The sequence below is a fragment of the Dendropsophus ebraccatus genome, chromosome 7, assembly GCF_027789765.1.
Source record: "Dendropsophus ebraccatus isolate aDenEbr1 chromosome 7, aDenEbr1.pat, whole genome shotgun sequence".
In the NCBI taxonomy this organism is placed as follows: Eukaryota; Metazoa; Chordata; class Amphibia; order Anura; family Hylidae; genus Dendropsophus; species Dendropsophus ebraccatus.
The window spans coordinates 103,964,501-103,983,913 of NC_091460.1; the positions used below are offsets into that span (position 1 = coordinate 103,964,501).

At 40.3% G+C, this 19,413-nt stretch overlaps 1 protein-coding gene across 1 annotated transcript in view; it reads right to left on the reverse strand.

Annotated features, from left to right (window-relative positions):
- EPHA5 (EPH receptor A5) overlaps nt 1-19,413 on the reverse strand; it is a 178,095-nt gene that overhangs the window by 23,623 nt on the left and 135,059 nt on the right. The window contains exons 4-8 of the mRNA XM_069978056.1: nt 15,900-16,024; nt 13,066-13,225; nt 10,028-10,133; nt 3,289-3,356; nt 1,937-2,080 (exon numbers count right to left, since the gene is read on the reverse strand). Of these exons, the coding sequence (XP_069834157.1) occupies nt 1,937-2,080; nt 3,289-3,356; nt 10,028-10,133; nt 13,066-13,225; nt 15,900-16,024 (603 nt within the window). The remainder of the gene's footprint in view (nt 1-1,936; nt 2,081-3,288; nt 3,357-10,027; nt 10,134-13,065; nt 13,226-15,899; nt 16,025-19,413) is intronic.

Here is a 19,413-nt window from a genome sequence, read left to right on the forward strand (position 1 = left end):
GGATATGTGGTTCATATATATACATGCGATATAATATATGAACATAGTACATGGGAAACATACAAAAAAATTTATACAAACCACAATAATAGATTGGGGAGAGAGATGAGAGTGACCTCGGTATGTACCCTGTCCCACGCGTTCTGTCAGCAAAGTGCTGACTTCATCAGGGGTCATTAGAATAAATGGATCTGCGTATTAGAGTGGAGATAATCACATTGGGGGACGGCAGGCCAGCCCCCAGTGCTTCATGCCAGGCCGGTGCTTGGGAATAAACCGGTGCCGTGAACGGGAACCACGACTCGGTTAAAAAAGAGGAACGCAGCACCAGCATCCCTGCACTGGCGCTGGTCTATTCATGTAAAAAAAACCCACAAAGTAATGTACCTAGTGGTACCATAAGAACCCAAAGAACTACTTCTTTATTATTGTTCATACAAACACTGTATTATGCTTCTATTATACTAGCATTAGATAACCCTAAAATGAACATATAATCCTACTCTTACCCATACACAGGCACTACATCTAGCATATAAAATAAGATATAAAATGGAAATGAGATGTTTTCTTATGCTGCAAGGAAAAATAACAGAAATCTAAGATAATAAAGCATAAAATAGAATCCCACAAAGACAATAATATACTGTGCAGTATGGCTAAGTCTAATAAATGTAATGTTACACTTTAAACCGGCTAGCTAATGTCTTTCTAGAGGAAAGTAATACTTTGCCTTGGACAAAACAATTAATGATGGCGGAGAAATCCATTTGGCTAAAGCATGACTAGCAAGCAATCAGTTCAGTGCTCCCAGTATTACACTAAACTTAACGTAGCATTCTCCTTGCTGTGACTTTTAGCTGCACTGAGAATAAAAACAGAAATGTGCTCATCTACGGAGTTACAAGAGGCATCATGAAATCTAGTATAGAGTATTACCTTTTAGAGTCATATCAAATTTTACATTGAAATAATATTCCGTATTGTTCTCAAAGGGAGGTTCTTTATATTGTTCAGAGAGAGAAGAGTAAAAAAGCTGCCTATAAGACCTTCTAATGCACTGCAGTGACGTAGCCATAGGCCTGGCAGAGATAGAAGTTACTATCAGGCACCACCCTATACCTATTGTACTGGACCTGTCGTCTGTCTATGCTGCATTATATAAATGAAGGAATTATATTACTACAAGCCCTGCCCCCCCCCCTTTTTTTTTTTTTTTTTTATAGAAAAAAGTAATATAACACTCTTTCTTATTTTTTGAGAAACACAGTAGTCATCTTAAAACACATATTTTGGTTTATGCTGAGTCATAAGGAAAGGTAAGAAGGGACACAGCTGTAGCATTGTCTGTTCTACTGGATAGTCACACAGGCTAAAATTTTAAATATATTAAATGCGGAAATCTATAAAAAATATATTAAATTACAGAAATCTATAAAAGCAAAGCAAAAGGTAGATTTCTTCTCTATTGGTCATGTTACACATATACAGTGAAAGGTACAGTATTTTTATACTAACACCCTAAAACTGGGTTCACACTCAAAATCATTGTAAATTTGACCAATTTTATTATCTAATTATATGCTACAGTTTCTTTATAAGGATGGCCATAAACAATGATTAATATTAATGACATTATCATAAAAAAGCAGTTTTTTTTCAACTAAAAGACATTGTAAGAAAAAAGCCTTTGGAAAAAACAAATGTCTGTGCATACATTGTAAAAAAAACAAAAAAAAAACATTTTGTGCAAAGACATTTTTACAAAGAATTTAATGTAGCACAATATTAGATAAGAAAAACATCAGATTTTCTTCTTATTTGATGTTGTATTTTTCTTTTATCTTACTCTGCCTAAAGCTTACGTACAGTATTTAGAGTCAGAACAGTTATAATGGATTTAAGTTCATTGCCTGAGGGTGTAGTAATTACATACCTGCTCCAATAACTCGTTCAATGGTTATACAGGAAGCATCGATTTCTTTGGCAAATTCATGCACTGCCTGGTTTGGGTCTTCATAGGTATGAGGATCAATGTACGTCTTTATTCCTGGAATTTTAACTGTAGTGGAACAGAAGACTAACTCCTTATTAGTTGTCACAGTGGTGCACAAGTCACATGTTAAAAATAAATAAACAATTAAATGAATTAAAATTAATTTATTAAATATAAATCAAACAAATATAAGCATTTACCTATAATAAATAAATATATAACAAATACAAGCTAAAACATTATTAGTACAGTATGAACTGCGGTATGGTCAAGGCAAATGTAACCCGGAATATTTCAGCTTTTCTTTTTGCCTGGCAAAGAAAATTTTATGAGGTGCCACTCAGTAGCAGTATCAGAAGATACTGTAGGTGTAAGGTAAACACAAGGGCACATTCAAAATTCTCAGCCCACTGTGCAAGCGCAAAAGCAACATTTTGTCATTTAGCAGGGAAAGGCGTCCCTCTATTGATAGTGATGGCTGTCAATAGTGATCGGGGAGGAGGTGGCTCCCCGCATCACGGCGCTCCGGTGCCCGGTTCCCGGCCGCTTCCGGGTGTCTGACGCCGGCCGAGACGCTACGTCTCAGGGCCGCTCAGCCACTCAGTGAAGGAGGCGGGATCCGAGCGGACTTTAAACGGATCCTGTCTCCTTCACTGAGCGGCTGAGCGGCCCTGAGACGTAGCGTCTCGGCCGGCGTCAGACACCCGGAAGCGGCCGGGAACCGGGCACCAGAGCGCCGTGATGCGGGTCCCCCCAAAAAAGTGCCCCCACGCTGGAGCATCCCTTTAATAGACGGCCGCCTTTTCCCCATAAGGTTCGTAGTGGGAGCATATCCCTGGGCTTAAAAAATATTGTGCACACTTCACTGACAGGCTAAGTCCCCAAACTTTTTTGGGCACTCGATGGTTGTCTTTTTGGATGTCCGCCATTTTTAAGGCCAAAATGATGGACGTCCAGAAAGATGGCTGTTGAAAAGCCCAAAAAAGACGAGGTGTGAACTTATAAATATCACTGATGCAATATTTTACATTTATTGATATATTTATTTAAAATTCTAAATTAATTTATGTGCTTAGTGGGTCTAATATTGGTAAGCAAAAGGCTGGGTTCACACAACTTCTTTTTTGGCCGTTTGACGTCCAAGGTCAAAATAACGTCAGTTATTTTGCAATGACCTCTGTGATTTCATTATTTGGCCTCAAAATGACAGGTGTCCAGAAAGACAGACATAAAATGACCAAAAAAAGACACAATGTGAACCGAGCCTAAAGCAGTAAACTTGTGATACTTACTGTGTCCATTGTGAAAGTGCATTTTTTCTTCCTCTGGATCTTGTTTCGCTTTGCTGTAGCCACATCGTCTAAAATAGATCATCTTATTGTTATTATGTACTGTTTGTTAAATGAAAATTTGATTTGTACTTCATTATGGAAGATGAAAGTAATTCCTTCTTTATTGGCTTGCCTCTTTATCAGTCAGTTTGTGCTGTTTCATAAGACTTTAGCGATGAAATGTCTGACAGTGTTCTGCTAAAGGTTTCACAGGTCAGGTCTGAGGAGTGTCCCTACTCCTGCCCTGATAAGTCTACAGGGACCTTCACATCTGCAGGTACACACCTGCTGTTTACCACTCTGCAAAAAATAATCTGCAAAACCAGCTGCATTTGTAGCTATTTTTTTTTCAATGCATTTTTTGTCTATATGATAATTACTGGTAAAATGTGGTAAAATGCGTTCTTAAAGGGATCCAATCACGCCGAATATGCCCCTTATGATAAGGAAACATGCTGGTACATCAGCCAGCACGCTTCCCAAACATCCCCCTGTACCCTCCGTCCCCTCCTTCTTTACTCCGTAGTCTTACATTTCTGAAGTCCCGCACTGTATGGAAATTAGCTGTAAGTAGTCACGAGGGTCCTGGGCGGTCGTCAGCGCTGAAGTCACTCCCAGAGGGGCGTGATTGAAGATCTGCGTTCCGCTGGCGTCCCCCGGGGCCTGCGTTCCACGACTGTGGCACAGTGACGTCTTTAGCGTGCCACGCAAGCGCAGTACGTCAGTGTCTTCTCCTGCCGTACTGCGCATGTGGAACGTAGGCCCCGGGTGACGTCAGCGGAATGCAGGTCTTCAATCACGCCCCTCTGGGTGTGATTACAGCGCTCATAACCACCCAGGACCGTTACTACATACGCCCACCATGACTACTTACAGCTAAATACCATACAGCGCAGGACTTCAGAAATGTAAGAATACAGCGTAAACAAGGAGGGGACGGAGGGTACAGGGGGATGTATGAGAAGCGTGCTGGGTGATGTACCAGCATGTTTCCTTATCATTAGGGGCATATTCGGCGTGATTGGTTCCCTTTAACCTGTAATCATTCAAAAAACTACATTGTAAGACACAAATGGCTATTTTCTTCAGATGTATTGTGGTTATTGAACGAAAGCTAGAACTATGTCCGAATTAGGTACAACATACAAACCTTGCTCTTTTCTCTTTTTGTGTTTCACTTCTAGTTTTTGGCTTACACAATACTGATCAAATGCTGTCCTATGAAAGTGGCCAAAGACCTTTTCACACAAGCACATGGGTATAAAGTGGTCCCCTGACATACAATGAATGAAGCATCACACCTTGCTGCTCACATCAGTATGCCAGGACATTACTCGTCTCTGCCTGTGCCCGACTACATTGGTAATAGCAGCTCTACATTATCAATCTAGGCACCGTAGTGCCTGGGGTTTAAGGACCTTCAATTACATCTTTTAAGGTGCTTAAACTCCAGAAAGTATGGAGTGTTTCTCTTTGTGTACCTATGTGTGTGTTTGTCTCTTTGCGTCTCTGTATGTCTATTTGTGTCTATGTGTGTGTGCGTGTGTGTGTGTGTCTGCCTGTCTAATATAAAATTCGGTATTGTAAAGGCAATCACCTATTTTCCTGTTCTGAACTACAAGACACACCATGGCAGACCTTCTAGACCTGCTGGGACGTGTTGTTTTGTACATCTATGTACATCTATGAAACTTGCTGTAAATCATATCTCTAAATGCTGTTAAATATAGCTCAGGCAAATGTAAAAATATAAATAAAAATATGAATAAATACAAAATTACAAGCAAAAAATATATATAGATTAGGTAAAAAGATTTTTTTTTTCTGGCTATAATGAGTAAAAAAAAAAATATATCTATCTAGGTGATGCATCCCCTTTAAAAAGTATATGTGTGTGTGCACTATATTTTAAATAATCCCAAAAATGTAAAATCCTGTAGTTTTTTCACTTTGTAAAGTCTAGAGAATTGCTATGTAAGCCTAGGATTGCTGAGGGTGTAAAAAGGGCTTTGTCACTGCTAAATGGTTCATAGTATATTATCTAAAGTGAGATTAAAAAGGTGATAAAGGCAGCTTATTTTTCATTGTGAATTTCTCTGGAGATCTATAAACATATACAGCAGCATGTCATATTAACATACAAAATTAAGTTATGAAAACCCCCAACGTGTCATAAAAACATGTCTCAACATGATGCACTGCATAATACTATAAAGCTTTTGCTGGTTTATGTTGGCATCATAGCAATGGTTCAGCTTCACTAATAATGCATGGCAGGAAAGCTTTCCATGAAACATTATCTACCATGGAGCTTCCAGATGTACTAAATTTACTGATCAGATAAACAGGCTATAAATTTGTCACTTAGTGAACAAATTATGCCCTGTAACGTCTGGCATGAAAATGTTGGATTGCTGGAAAACAGATGTGCTGTGGTTTCAGCTTCAGTCGGTGGCTTTAGTCCCGAAATCCAGCCTTCACTAATGGGGTGGGTCAAATAATCTCTTTGCTTGGCATAGCTAAATCCAGCAAAATTACTGACCAGTAAAAACTGGGCATTGATTCTGTCTCATAAGCCCATCATTATTATTACTCATTGAAAACTTGACCTAAACATTTAGTTATATTTGTCTCCTATGAAATATAAATGGAGAAATGAATGTACCGTTTTCCAATTCTCTACTACAGACTCAGTTCTTGGCTCTCTAGTTCTTGGCTACCTGGTCATAGGAGCCCATCTTGAGGCTATGTGTACAGTCATGGCCAAAAGTTTTGAGAATGATACAAATATAAATTTTTACTAAGTCTACTGCTTCAGTTTTTGAAATGGCAATTTGCATATATATGTGTATTTTTTACACTGTGTGCACAGACTGACTTTTTTTTCTATAGGTTTAAATGTAGCACCTTAATTTATACGAATTGTATGAATAACGACCACTGTTATAAAATAACAGCCATTATTTGTCGTTAAATGTCAGCTTTCCAATAAAATAGGCCATCATTTTGACGGTGTGGGAACATGGCCTTCGGTTTATCAAAATTCGTCCGTGTTTTATACCTATTTTAGGCTCTGTTCCCACAATATCTTTCCTTAGCCGTTTAACATAATTTGCATAATACACCCGTATTTTGGCACCAAAATGACGGCCATACAGTCAACAGTAAAATGGCCGTTGGAATGAAGTCCAAGGCTACTGTATAAAAAACAGCCTTTTTATGTTGGGCATCATCATTTAATGACAAATAACGACTGTTATTGGTAAAATAAGGACTATTATTAGCTGTTAAATGATGCCCATCCAATGAAAATGGGCGTCTTTTTGACAGTGTGTGAAAAAAGCCTATTTGTTCTATTTTGCTTTAATTTGTGTGTGTGTGTGTGTGTGTGTGTGTGTGTGTAGGGTGAATATACACAACCCAGATATGTTGCAGAAAGGTCAGCGAATTTCCCATTCATCGGAGTGGGACTTGCAGAAAACCATGTGACTGTTGGAAAATGACTGCATTCAGATTATTCAGATCCTTCCATTATGCTTCTTATTACTAATTGAAATTATTTAATTTTCAGGAATTGCATTTAGTATACCTAAACAAAACATTAACCAAATAATCAATGCCGGAGAAAGAAGTAAACTCCCGAGATATACCACTTCATTTTCAAACTGTGAATATGGAATTAGATTTCAATCATTAATGTCTGTCATTCCCTACAAGTCAGGACCTAATGGTTGCAATTTATGCAAATACATTTCTATTTTGTCTTGTTCGGGCACCAATTATCTGGATAATTACTGGAAACTTTCTGGAAGGACAAATTAACCATCTACAATGATTGTCAATATAGCCGGCACGACCCGCATTAGGGCAAAACTAGCTGAGATAGGGTTAATAAATAATCCTATTATTTTGTTAGAAAATGATGTGGCTGCAATTTAATAGGAAACCTAAACGTATTATGGAGTTGATTGGAAAATAAAAATAATTTAGGAAATAAAATAGCATAATAATGGATATTTGTGTTGTGCTGATGAAATTTAGTTTTCTAAAAGTTTCAATCCTTACAATGTAATCCCAATGGGAGTGCAGTTTTTTTCTGCCAAAAATAGTAGATAGGAAGGCAAGAAATTGTGAAACTTATAATAAAAAAAAGTCTGCACAGAAAGTATTGCTGAAATGCATAATATGTAAACAGTTTTATTGAATATAATGTGATACTATTGTGTGGCCAAATTGTAGATGATAGATCTCAGAATAGGAATCCGTAGGTCTTGATGGTAGACCATCAGTTTTTTTGCTGGATTTAAAGCGGTTATCCAGCATTAGAAAAACATGCCCACTTTCTTCTCTTGTCTCCAGTTTGGGTGCAGGTTTTGCAACATGGTTCATTGAATTAAATGGAGCTTAATTTCAAATCACACCTGAACTGGAGACAAGAGTCATGTTTTCTCTGGAAGAAAGCAACCATGTTTTTTTAATGCTAGACAACCCCTTGAACAAACACTCGGGAAACCTGCCCCACTAGATACATGTTTCAAAGTGCATGTGACCAGACAAGTCAACACCAGAGTTGTGTAAATCCAAAACCAGCACTTTTGCACAGTATTAGACTATGTTCACACCGGTGAAATAATGGGCATTATTTTATAATACAGCTGCAATCTCCCCTTTGTATATGTCAGACCGGTAGTGAATGCTTTCATTGTGGCTGCTCATCCAGACTGTCTTGCTCCTTGCTTCACATTGATGCCAAATAATAAGGATGCACCTCGAGAGTGCTGTCATATAGACTGTCTGTTTCAAAATATATAGTTGAAACCACACTAACACACTTAATGGTAAGGTGGATCTCATTTATTTAATTATGGCAGCCAGTGTATATATCCTAGGGGGCATGTTTTCTTCTACTAAGGCTTGTGTTAGTACTTCATTGGCTAAAGTACGAAAACAGTTACTTGCATAGCACTAGTGTTTACTTATGTAAGCTTTAAGGTATGGAAAACTTCTCTATGTGTTTAAAAAGTCAAGGCCATATTGTAATGGCTTCACTAAATATAGAAAATATCCTAAACAAGTATGTGAACATAGCCTTATACTTCTATTCTATTGTTCTCCCCTGCAAATGTCTATGTAAAAGTAATGTATGCTGTATCTAATATATTTTAAAGCGACTCTGTACCCACTTTCTGCCCCCCCACAACTACTCATACCTTCCTGTAGCTGATGATAAGTTCTTGCTGGTGGTATGTTTATCATCGCTGGTGTCGCTTTCCAGTGCCCAAAAATCATACTTTACTGTAGCCGGAACAGTGTCTAAGAGGAGTGACCTAGAGCGATCGTGCCCTAGGCCAGCACCGCCTGTGTGGTGGTCTTCTCTGTCTCCCCCGCCTCCCCCTCTGCCCGCTGACCGCCCTGTGTCCGGCGCCCAGTCATGGCAATGATTGCGCATGTGGCGCCTCGCAACCCCCCGGCGCCGATGCAATGACATGTGTGGGTCACTGCCGCCTCTCTGGTGTGGCCGCTCAGCGCCATCCCTGCCCTGTGTTTCTAAAGTTCCTGGCCTTTCCCCGCCTCTCTTGCCTGTCCCCGCCCCCCCAACGCATACCATGGTGCTGCCCGCTTCCATCATCAGCTGGTCGTCTTCCTGGCCCATGCGCCACTGCGCTCCCAAGCCGCGCACGAGCAGTGATGCTGCCGGCTTTCTCCGACTAGCTGCGTGCAATGACGCATGGGCCGGGAAGAAGACCAGCTGATGATGACAGCAGGCGGCACCATGGTATGCGGCGGGGGGCGGGGAAGGGAAAGAGGGGCGGGGAAAGGACAGGAACTTCAGAAATACAGGGCGGGAATGGCGCTGAGCGGCCACACCAGAAAGGCGGCGGTGACCCAAACATGTCATTGCGTCAGTGCTGGGGGCTTAAGAGGCGGCGCATGCGCAGTCAATGCGATGACTGGGCGCCGGACAGAGGGCGGTCAGCGGGTGGTCAGCGGGCGGAGCGGGAGGCGGAGGAGACAGAGAAGACCATCACACAGGTGGTGCTGGCCTAGGGCACGCCTCTTAGTGTATGATTTTCGGGCACTGGAAAGCAACACCAGCGATGATAAACATACCACCAGCAAGAACTTATCATCAGCTACAGGAAGGTATGAGTAGTTGTGGGGGGCACAAAGTGGGTACAGAGTCGCTTTAATGACATTGAGTGGTTACCCAGTGATGAAAAACTTTTGATATATTATTGCCATTCCATACAACATATGCAGTCTTCAGGTCCCCCACTGAATGCTCCCACCACCACTTCCGAGATGGACTAAGCACTGTCCTGTCTCAGTCAATAATTCGCTGAGCAGGCTGTCGCTGCAGAGACGAGTCAGAGTTGTTCAGCAAGGGACCTGGAGACACCGAATGAGGACACCAGCGAAGCACGGTAAGGTAAGACTAGAATGTTTATTATGTTATACAGAAGGACAGCAATATATCAAAAGTTAAATCAAGGCAAAAATAAAAAATCTGCACCAGAGCTGGTGGAATTTGAGAATTTTTTTTATTTAGTTGTTTTTATTAGGTAAATCATTTTAGAGATTTTTTTTATTGTGTATGTTTTTTTTCCCCCTCCTAGACATACATGTAGTGGCAGAAGGTAGTACATAAAAAGAATGCCAACACATTATATTTTTAAAGCTTCAACACAATCCCACATACCTTCCACTGAGAAGAAAACCAACCATTCCAGCCAGAAGAATAATTCCCACAGTGACCGACACAGCTATAATAGGAATCTGACTCTGATCCCCGGTTGCTGCAAATGCTGAGTAGAGAGACAGAAATCGGAGATTATGGTTTCAGTTATATGTAACTCACAGGGAGCCTGTAATTTTTACAAAAATGATCAAATGAAAATCTGCATGGAATTTTTCAGATAAAAATGTTCCTCCCACTCAAAATAAAATAAAAAAGTGCAATAAGTGTGTGAAATACTTCTTTTACAAGCTTATCTGTTAATGCTCCGGACGTCTCTGCTTTCAGTATCAGAGTCAAAAAGTAATTGTCTGATAGCTTCCATTGTCAACCATGTCGGGGTTTTTTTTTTTTTTTTTTTTTATGGGATGCTGTCTATATATTCTAAAGCTCACAGCGTTTTTTTCTGCTCACCATATGTCTCAATCTGTTGTCCCTGGTAAATCATCTTTATTAGAAAAAAAAAATAGACCCCATACTCCAAATGTAAAATATTTTAATAAATTCAAAGCAAGGCTGGGCCAAGCTACATAGGCTCTTTACTATATAAAAGATCATGATTTACTCTATTCACAAAAGGTGGCCAAATTTTGCTTCTCTTTAACTGTGGGGATACAAAGTTTAGCCCTTAGCCATGTTCACACATCGTGAAACACTGGCTGTTCTGTGACAGCACCGGATGTATGATCTTTAGAGATGAGCGAACCTCGAGCATGCTCGAGTCGATCCGAATCCGAACCCGAACTTTTGGCATTTGATTAGCGGTGGCTGCTGAAGTTGGATAAAGCCTTAAGGCTATGTGGAAATCATGGATATAGTCATTGGCTGTATCCATGTTTTCCAGACAACCTTAGAGCTTTTTCCAAGTTCAGCAGCCCCAGCTAATCAAATGCCGATCGTTCGGGTTCGAATCAACTCGAACCCGAACCCTGTTCGCTCATCTCTAATGATCTTCATTTGTGCTGATCTGGGATGCGGGTGCATCTGTGTGTGCCCGCATCCCAATTCACCACTGAACACAATGGAGCGTGTGGACAAAGCTGCACACTCTACATTGTGTGACCTGTAAGGGAAGTGCGTCCGCTATTCAATTAATAGCGGCCACACAAAACTGACATGTCAGCGATCCCGGACGGAGTTTTTACTATGTTTATATACTCCGTCCAGAATTCCCTCAGAATGCAGGGCATGTAAGTTGTGTATAAATCACGGCTGTTGTTGCACATCTGCAACAGCGGCCGTGATTTATACACAACTTACGTTGTGTGAAAAAGGCTTTATGGTGCGTTTTCATAGAGAGATGTATCTGGCAGATTTTTGAAGCCAAAGCCAATAAGACACTATAAAGAGAGAACAGATAATAAAGGAAAGATTGATATTTCTCCTCTTTTCAAATCCATTCCTGGCTTTGGCTTCCAAAATTTCTCAGATAAATCCCTCTGTGTAAACACACCATTAGACTATATTCACACAGTTTTTAATGGACAGCCGTCATGTAACAACAAATAAGGGCTGTTATTTAATAACAATGGCCGTTATTATATAAATTATGACTTTTTGGGAACATAGCCTAATAATGTATCCCTACAGTTAGAGGGATGCAAAATATGGCCACGAAATTTGACAGTGTATTTTCATTTTGATGTAGTGTTAACATAGCCTTAAAGTGTAACTGACAGTTAACAAAACATTTGACATATCATTAAGTTATGTCGAAAGTTTTGATCGGTGTTTAAATTTCCACCAACCACCAGAATCTGCTCTCCCTGTCTCACTGCAGGAGATGAACTTTATAGTAAGTCTATAGAGCCTGTCTGCCACAGTGAGCCAAGGAAAGAAGCACTTGACTGACTGCTTCTCCCAGTTGGTTCTAGTGATTGGTGGGGGTCTGAACACCCAGGACTTAACCATCACAACTTTTGACTAAAAAGTTTTGTTGAATAGCAGTGATGCTTTCAAGACATGGCCTATTATGGCCTTCAGAACATTGTGCTTTTTTATCTTCACTTCCTGATACCCAATTTTCCATCCCCCTGGCAATATGAAGGTTGTTTTTTTTATTGTGTAACAAGTAGTAACATGGCATTATTTTGTGTGACACTAATTGTTTTTTTTTTTAATGGTCATAATTTTAACTTTGCATTTCATAGACTTTAATGTACATTAAATAATTGCTGGTATAATACACAATATTTTGGTATTGCAGTGTATTATGCCTGCGAGCAGGCCCATTTCTGCCATGGGGTGAGATGAGTATCTCTCCTCAGGTGGCAGATTGAAAAACCCCTGAGGAGCAGCATGTTGCAAGGTTTGGCCATAAATCATGCTATCTATCACTCTTCTCTCTTGTTCCTACTGTCAGATCCACTTACCCTAATCAGTGGCTTAGGTATAGCTATCACAAAGGTTGAAATTGCAACTGTGTTGACTAGCCAGGGGGCCCACAGCCCCTAACCACACTAAATTTCATAGCAGCTGCCTGACAGGGTAAGATCTACTTCTCCTGACTCCTCCATGCTAAGAAGTCCTGGCATGTAAGACACAGAAAGGTGTCAGACACAGGGTTGCCATCCGAAAGGCAATTATTTACTGGATATTTTTTTGTGCATTTTACAGCAAAACAGCAGACTTTTATGGTATACCAATATAAGGTTATATAATCACAAAGCATAAACATTCAAAGCAGGACTTGCAGACATAGAAAATCCACACCATGTTATTCAAACTAAAGTTTTCTACAAATATTCTATTCTGTAAGTGCAGAACAGAATGACATTCACCCCCGCCATCACTAGATTAAATGAGGTGAGAAAACAAGATCCAACGTGTTGACTTATCCAGGTGAGTGACATGAATGAGACCTCTGCACTCAATGCACAGGGCTTGGGAGAGGAAATCTGGAGCACTATAAGAATGACAGTTCCCTGTTATGGTATTGATCTGCTGACTCTTTCCGCTAACTATTACATGGACATGAGCTGACAGTAATTAAAATGACTTACACACTGGGCTGGTTTCAAACTCAAATCTGCGACTGAAGGCACCGTACCCTGCGGCCGTGCGTGCTCGGATCTGGAATATGTAGGATGATGCAGGCTTCAGTCCCTCTGCTGTGATTTCTGTTTCCTTTGACTTGATGATTGTGTAACTGGTTTCTTGGTCCTTCAGTTATAAGCAAAGAAAAAAGAAAAACATTACTTACTGTAAACTGATGGAAGAAAGAAAGTGAAGGGCAAGTAGGGCTACAAAGCTTTCCTCTGCCAATCATTCCTTTCCAGGAAATGCATGTACTCTTCATACAATATTATTATTTAGACTTGTCTCCAACTTTTATCCAAGCCCATTTTATAGTCCAAACTGCAGCCTGAATGCTTAGATCTCCTGAGGTAGCGTTTTATGGTGGTCTATGTTCTGGTTCAGATGAGCTGTGAGGTGTCCTAGTGGTTCGGTAATAATAAAATTACCAAGATGTGGAACATTACAGCCCTATGAAACATGTTAAGAGTATGTTCCCACACAGTATTTTTGCTCAGTATTTGGACTTTTTTTTTTAACCAAAACCAGGAGTGGATTAAAAACACATAAAGGCTATGTTCACACAATTTAGTGGATAGCCGCCATTTAATGACAAATAATTACAGCTGTTGTTTTGAAATAACGGCCGTAAATTGCCATTAAACGGAGGGCATTCACTAAATTTCAACAGTCTGTGAACATAGCCTTTCTGTGTTTTCAATCTGTGTTGAAAAATACTGAGCAAATATACTGTGTGGGAACATAGCCTTAAAGGGGTTATCCAGGATAAGAAAAAGAACAGCTACATACCTATATAAAACCCTATGTTTTATGCTATATGAGACTGCTTTAAAGTGAAGCTTATTTTCTGAGTAGGTCTTATTTTCTGAGGAATACAGTGTGCTACATTATAGCCCCACTCATTACACTAGTTCGCTGCCATGTCCCACTGTTGTCCCACTGCTCATGTACTGTAAGTTCTCTTGAAGTTAGGCCTTACTGTATACCTCCCTCCCCCCACTAGTTCTTCCTCCAAAACTGTATACACTCTCTCTTCAGTAAGGCCTCCATACTGTATACCCCCCCCCCTTCCTGTACTTCTTCTTCAATACTGTATATACCCCTCACTGCAGTAAAGTACTGTATATATACGTCCCTCTGCAGGTAGCCCCCATACTGTATACCTACCCCCTCTGGAGTTCTTCCCCCATACTGTATACAGCCCTCCTCTGCAGGTAGTCCTCATACTATATACCCCCTCTGTAGTTTTTCCCCTATACTGTATACATCTCCCCTCTGCAGGTAGTCCCCATACTGTATACTGACCTACTCCCTCTGGAGTTCTTCCCCCATACTGTATACACCCCCTCTGCAGGTAGTGCCCATACTGTATACCGACCTACCCCCTCTGGAGTTCTTCCCCCATACTGTATACAGCCCCCCTTGGCAGGTGGTCCTAATACTGTATACTCCCCCCCCCCCCCCGTAGTTCTTCCCCTATACTGTATACATCCCCCCTCTGCAGGTTGCCCCCATACTGTATACCTACCCCCTCTGTAGTTCTTCCCCCATACTGTATACAACCCTCCTCTGCAGGTAGTCCCCATACTGTATACCTCTCCTCCCCTCTGTAGTTCTTCCCCTATACTGTATACATCCCCCCTCTGCTGGTAGTCCCCATACTGTATACTGACCTAGCCCATTTGGAGTTCTTCCCCCATACTGTATACACCCCCTCTGCAGGTAGTCCCCATACTGTATACCGACCTACCGCCTCTGGAGTTCTTCTCCCATACTGTATACAGCCCCCCCTTGGCAGTTAGTCCCAATACTGTATACCCCCCCCCCCCGTAGTTCTTCCCCTACTGTATACATCCCCCCTCTGCAGGTAGCCCCATACTGTATACCTCCCCCCTCTGTAGTTGGCCCTCGTATCCTCTGTCCACCAATATTCAATGCCCCCGACTGTGCATCTTCTTACCCCTCCTGCCTCCCCTGCAGCTTCGGTTGAGCAGCTGGGGGAGGAGCATAACAAGTCTCGCACTGTCTGGCTTATAGTTCAGGCCTACTCCAAAAAGGCTGCAAAATGAAGCTAGGTCCTTTTTTGGGGTAAGTCTTATTTTCAGAGAAACACGGTATGTACTAAGCAATACAGCACAAAGGCCTGTATATTTTTCAAGTACTGTATTAAACTGCTAATTTCCATTCAGTTTTTTTTTCTTTGATCACTGCCAACATAGTGGTTTCTATCCCTTCATTTTTAGTAAGACTCGCTCTTATCACATCACATAATTGCTTTTGCCTCTGGCACAGCACAAAACTAGGAAAGAAAAATTACAGACTCACGCGCTGTTAGCAAGTTTAATGTTTCAAACTTGCTTTCATTTCCCGTGTTTTGTTTCCAGCTCTATGAAAACAATCAATGACTTACAGCCAGCATTCTAAGTAAATTATTTACATGGGAAAATGATTTCTTGCACTGCCTGTATGAGATCCATATTCCGGTATACTATAACAATATGTTGTTAAGGAAATTAGAACACATATTAGCAGTATAATGCTCCTAGAGTCATTTATTGGAGTGACCTTTATTCAGATGAGCAAAGTCTGCCAATATCTCCGACCTGAACTTTTAATGTGTTTTCCCATGCCGATGTGCCACACTAATGAAAAACACACACTGGAAGTCACCCTGGTAATTTACTGCAGACACAATCAATTAGTGATCAATTTCCCTATGTAGTTGACGGCTCCCCAACCATGAAGAGTTAGTGAGAACAAATAACACAAAGATATAATTGTACATTACAGAAGGTCAGACCTTTTCAAAGTATTTGATCTCATATTCCAGGATGATACCATTGGGCCGCTCTGGTTCCTGCCAAGACAAGGAAATGCTATTTCTGGAAATTTTTCCTTTCTTCACATGAGTGACTGGAGACGGGGCTGCCGAGACAAAGAAAGAAAATCGTTAGTAGTTGAAAGTGCTTTCTTTTCTTGCACTCTTGCTCTTAGCTGAAAAGTAGCTATGCTTTACCTAAATGAGTAGAACAATGGGTTATAGAAAGGTTATAGAAAGGCAACATAATTTCCTTCTGCACATTAGCCTACTGCCTCATATCAACTCTATCTATCTATCTATCTATCTATCTCCTATCTATCTATCTATCTATCTATCTATCTATCTATCTATCTATCTCCTATCTATCTATCTATCTATCTATCTATCTCCTTTCTATCTATCTATCTATCTATCTATCTATCTATCTCCTATCTATCTATCTATCTATCTATCTATCTATCTGAAAGACCTGAAGACCAGAGAGATCAGGCAAGAAAGACACAACAGTGAGCTAGCCTGTACATGTCAGTTACTGTCCAGTGCAGTAGCAAATCCCTATAGAAAACTTCTTTTTCTCTGGACAATTCCTTTCACAGACAGAGGTAGCAGCAGAGAGCACTGTGTCAGACTGTAAAAGATACGCCACTTCCTGCAGGACCTACAGCAGCTTATAGGCACCGGAAGACTTGGGATTTTTAGAAGTAAATTACAAGTCTATATAACTTTCTGACACCAGTGGATTTAATTGATTACTCCAGTCTGATAAGCATTTTTACAAATTCTTTTTTTTCCCCTAACTGAATTTAGTGGAGACTAACACGTCAAAAATATTATTTAAAAAAAACTGCACATTCTGAAAAAAGAAATTACAGCTCATACCCAGTTGTGTTTTCTAACCTAAACAAATAACAAAAAAACACCATGCATGGACACATAAGCATAAAGTGTTATAATAAATGTAGTCAATGAATGACCATATGGCTATATACCCACTAGAACCATTTACCTCCTCCTATTGTTCCTGCAGACCTGCTAATATACTAAATAAAAGAGATAAAAAGAAGAAACACTATACGAAGAGTAGATGATAAAGCTGGTAATTTTACCCCTTTGAGCTTCCTTTAATAGAAGTGTTAAAGTGTAACTGTGCGATAAAGACCAATTAAGTATATCAAATCGATCCCCAAGGTATTCAGATGATAGCATCTTTGTATCCAGAGCACATCTGCGTTACAATGTACCACGCTGGAGTAGAAAGGTAAAAGTATTTTGGAGTTTTCTTTCTCAAACAAAACGTAATTTAATCTCAGCATCCGCACAAAGCCTGCAATCATTCCATCTTAAAAGTCTGCAACTGGATACTGCACCGTATGATTTAAAAGGAAAAGTGCAATTGCACAGGAACCTGTTTTTAAAGGTCACTAATTCTGCAAGGGCAAATTTCCCAGAATATCAGAAGGCCGGGCTGCATTCACACTAAACTATGCTTCAACACATTTCTGAAAACAAAACAACATAAACCGTCCATTTGTGTCTGAGAGCTGTGTTATTAGTATGACACTGAAATCATACTAGGCTGTTTGTGCTGTCATTGGCTACACCTAGCACCTGGCCTATCACTAATGTTTTAAGAGGGTTGAAGTGGGCATAAATAGATAGATAGATAGATAGATAGAGCAGAGTAGCAGCCGCACATCCAGATCCAAAGCAGTGGGTGCTGAGCAGTGAAAGTCCTATGGCGTAGGATCCCCAATACAGAAACGGCAAGAGTCTGCAGCACACCGAAGTAAAGGTGAATAGTGTTTATTCCATCTTCAAGGTACATACAACGTTTCGATTCAATCCAGAATCATTATCAAGCATGCTTGATAATGATTCTGGATTGAATCGAAACGTTGTATGAACCTTGAAAATGGAATAAACACTATTCACCTTTACTTCGGTGTGCTGCAGACTCTTGCCGTTTCTAGATAGATAGATAGATAGACAGCCAAGCCATTGAGTTGCAAAAGATCCAGTGGAAAAAAGGGCCTTTTTACGTATGGAGTCAAAGGTACTTAAATTCCATTACATGAATTGGGCCGTTTCTCTGCAGCACATCCTGACTCACACCCTGAAGCTGCTGAAAATCCTCACTGCCCATTCCATTCCACTCCTCTCCACTCCTCTGTCCTCCCCCTCCCTTCTAGGATAGAGGTCACATGATCTGTCTTCTTTGTTGCCAGGCAAGCTGTAACACCTCATCTGTAACTCCACCCACCACTGACATCACACAGTAATCACCTGGTCAAGGGCGGGGAAATAATAGCCTCTCCTGAGTAGTATAGGGTAAAGGAGACACTGTTGTTCTCTCTCTCCCTTTATAGTTTGAATCTGCGCTTAGCAGCAGCTTAGACAAGTGAGAAAGGTATCAATCAATCAGTGGGGATCGCTGAGTATGCCTTTATGCTTTTGTGCATAATATTTTTTTTATGAGATCACTGTAGTTCCCCTTTAAACAATCTAAACAATGAATCAGTAAAACACACATAACTTGCAGCAAATCCAGCAATATTGTTAAAAAGTGTTAAATTGTTAAAAATGCACAGACCATGTACAGCACACATCTGAGCTATCATCAGTCAGACACAGGCTTCCCGTCACATGACTCAGCAACAAGCAGCAGAGGGCCAGCAGCAGACACATCACACATCATTACAGGCTTCATACCACTCACTAGAAGAGCACATGCTGCAGTGTGCCTGTACTGGACACCATTTTTTAACCCCTTAAGACCCATGTTCCTGTTTTAATTTTTTCATGGTAATATGTGATACAATGTAATCTAATGTATTTCAACCAAGTACACTTTTATATTGGCTAATAACTCGAGTTATTTTAGCTCATTATACGTATGGTTACATTAGATCCCATGTGATGGGGATTAGTGTAAAATTATTGTTGTGTAAATATTGAAATCTGTTTTACAAGCTATTCTTTCTTTGAGAAAGTTAGATCCATTAATTGCGTGGGCCATGATTCAGCTACTATGTTAAAAATTGGCTTCGGTATTAGGGCATTCATCATGAAGACTGATTGCTGTATCATGTAGACTGGCAGGCTTGGCACTAAAGGACGTTTCCCACACAGTCCAAGCAGGCCTGGGTGATTGGTGTACTTATTTTTCTTTGAATTTAATAGCAGCCTGGGGAAGGATGCAATGGTCCCTGCTAAAGGAAAATACTGAACTGAAGATTAGAACAGCAAATGGTGGGCTAGTTTTACTTCGACACGTTTAGATTCAAGGAAGAAAGATTTATTTTTCACTTACAGTATATAAATGATACAAAATATTTAAAAAAACATGATGAGTTTAAGGCGTTTCCAGGCTTTTTTCTGGCCGTTAAAGGAGAAGTCTGGCGAAAATTTGTATTAAAGTATTGTAATGCCCCCAAAAGTTATACAAATTACCATTATACACTTATTACAAGAAATGCTTATAAAGTGCTTTTTT